This window comes from Tupaia chinensis, unplaced genomic scaffold (genome assembly GCF_000334495.1).
Source record: "Tupaia chinensis unplaced genomic scaffold, TupChi_1.0 Scaffold000140_1, whole genome shotgun sequence".
Lineage (NCBI taxonomy): Eukaryota > Metazoa > Chordata > Mammalia > Scandentia > Tupaiidae > Tupaia > Tupaia belangeri.
Genome location: NW_006159610.1, coordinates 2,451,170 through 2,454,128, shown reverse-complemented (window position 1 = coordinate 2,454,128; position 2,959 = coordinate 2,451,170). Strand labels below are relative to the sequence as shown.

The 2,959-nt window shown below is 39.5% G+C and overlaps 1 protein-coding gene across 1 annotated transcript in view; it reads right to left on the bottom strand.

Moving 5' to 3' along the window:
• Positions 1-903: 903 nt before the first annotated feature.
• The window catches only part of LOC102495669 (aldo-keto reductase family 1 member B10), an 18,827-nt gene continuing 16,771 nt past the window's right edge, over positions 904-2,959 (bottom strand). Inside the window, exon 10 of the mRNA XM_006144995.3 lies at positions 904-961. Within this exon, the coding sequence (XP_006145057.1) occupies positions 919-961 (43 nt within the window). The 3' untranslated portion in view covers positions 904-918. The remainder of the gene's footprint in view (positions 962-2,959) is intronic.

Here is a 2,959-nt window from a genome sequence, read left to right as displayed (position 1 = left end):
ATAAAGAATTAGAGGAAAAGGAAAATATGATTTTCTGGATTTGGGTTAATCGTAAGCATTTTTCTTATTCACCCTTGCCCCCACTGCCCACTCAGGGACAAAGCCCATGCCACTCTCTCTACAGTGGCAACTTTGTGGATTTCATAGATTCTGGGTTCTATTCTCTTCTGTGGCCAATAACAGAAAATAACTGAGATGGTGTACTCTATTAAAATAGAGGTTAATTTAGATCACAAGTTGGAGGTCCAAGGTCAAAGGTTCCATCTGGAAAGGGTCTTCTGGCTATATTACAACATGGTGGAGAAGAGGAACGCAAGCATCTGTGTGTTCTCTTCGAGTCTCATTCCCTCTCCTACTGAGCTCACTAGAAGCCAGTCACAGGGGACCTAGCCTAATGACTGTCAATCTAAATTTCTCACAAAACTCCCACCTTCTAACTCCATAGTCAGATTAAGTTTTCACCCTCTTAGTCCCGTCACAACCAAATCTCAACAAATAAATTTAAGAGAGACGTTCAAATCATGGTATTCTGTCACCAGTGATGTTGATTCTTTGGTGTGATAGCATTGGAAGGCAAGGAGGTAAAGGAAGAAAATGAAATAGAAAGGCAAAGTGAGAAGGCTCTAGGACAAGACCTGGGAGGAAGAGAATGACAAATCACTCTGATTCTCCCATTGCTACCTAACTTTCAATCTTTGTTCAGCCACTCACCACTTGAGTGGCCTTGGGCAAGTTCCCTGGCCTCCACATGCCTCCTTTTCTCCTTCATTAAATGTGAATGGTAAGAGTACCTACCTCAAAGGGGCTGTTAGAGGATTCAGTGAGTTCACCCATGCAGGAGACAAAACAGGACTGATTGGAGAAAGTTACACTTTAGCAAAGAGAATCTACTGGGTAATTTCATTAGAAGATTCAACTTCAATATTCTGCATGGAAGGGATACTCATCCAAATGAGCTAGGCTGTAGAGAAAACAAGCATAAAGAAGGTGGTTAGTCAAAAAATAACTCTCATTGAAAAGGCATTCTTCTCTTGTGTATTCCATGGCCTCTGTGCTCTCTCAGGCTCCTCCCTGCAAGATTTGTAAGATCACATTAAGAGGGCTCATACCTCGACCTTCTCTCTAATTGAGTGAGGAGCATGCTAGGAAGGAGGATAGGTAAGTAGTGAGCCTTGCACTGCTCAGCTCACGCCAATAGCTCTTGATAACCTGGCTCCAAGACAAGCATCTTACAATTCATTCTCACACCTGGAAGTGGGAAGTAACATTAGAATCGACAGCCTGGAGATGTGAGGTTAAATGAGATTATATCACAGGCAAAAGGCATAGACTCTGGCACATTCTAAGCTAGCATTCAATACATGTGGACTGTAATTAGTCTTATTATCCCAACTTTATAGACAAAGTTATCTACTTGGGAAAGATAGGAACTTTACACAAGGTTGTACAGCTGAAAAAGAAGGGAAAGTTCCATGATATGAAGCCAGGTGGATTTGCTTCTCAGCCTACCAACCCATGGCCTTGACTGGAAATGATGCTCTTAAGATGAGAAGCAGCTCCAGGGAGGGTCACATTTTCTTTTTACACATCCTTTTCATTCCCAGTAGCAGGTGCTTTATCATCCTCTGCTAAAACTTAGCAATCCTAGGGTGTGGAAAGCTGCTATATAATACTAAGAGTAGGTAGGTTGGAATATGGTGACATGAGAGCCTATGTTCAAAATACTGAAACATTTTTTAAAAACTGAAAAATCAAGTTTTCACTTTCTTAGCACCCAAAGAGATTTGAATTATCAATAAGGTAGGGAACTGGCAGTAATGAATGTCATAAAACACCTTTCCCAAAGATAAAAGTCGTCAATATATTTAAGTAGACACATTAATCAGAAAGTATTGATGGAAAAGATTCCACTTAAAATGATTGTCTATCTAGAGAGAAAATTTTTTCTCAAATATTTATGAAAGATTTAAATAAGATAGTCATTCCCACCTTCTTTAAGAGACATTTAGTTAAGAATCCTAGAACTATAGAATTCTCAGAACAAGAGAACCCTATAAATAATGAGGAGAGTTAAATAATAGTAAGGCCTTGTCTACCTTCTGTATTTTTATAAACTCTTTCTCTTAGAAATCTGTTTACCCAACTCTATAAGTTCAAATCCCAATCTTTCTCTTAGAAATCTGTTTACCCAATTCTATAAGTTCAAATCCCAACCACATGCTATTGATCCCAAGTATTTGTCTGCAGTATTTATTTAATTGCTTCCCAACTCTACACTGGTATATCCAACTGCCTATTTGACATTCTCTCCTTGACATCCAGTAGGCATTGTGAACATGTTTCAAACAAACTTCTGATTTATTCTCCCAAAATTCTTCAGTTTCTCAGGAAAAATCATGAACAACAACAACAACAAAACTTGGAGCCATCTCTGACTCCTAATTTGTTAGCAGATTCACTTGGCCCTACTTTCTCAGCACACCTAACATAAGGTCATTCCTCATCTCCACACCCCAATCACCCAGTCCCTCCCATCTCTTGCCTAGAATCTCCTTGTAGATTCTCAGCACAGAAGAGAAGACAGTGTGTTTCTTTTCAAACATAAGCTGGACTACGATTCTGTTCAAAAACCTTTTGACTACAATTCTGCTCAAAAACCTTTAGACCTTGCTAAAACATGGAACCAACCCAAATGCCCCCGTACAGCTGAATGGATTGAAAAACTGTGGCACATATACTCTATGGAATACTATTCAGCCATTAAGAACAACAAAACTCTGGCTTTTGACAGAAAGTGGAAGAATATGGAAGATTTACTGCTGAGTGAAGCAAGCCAGGCTATGAAGGAGAGACACTGTATGTCCCCACTTAATATATGCTGATGTCCGCAATCTATAACTGAAACAGATGGGATAAAGGATGTACAAACACAAGAGGTGGATGTGAATGCCAGATGTGG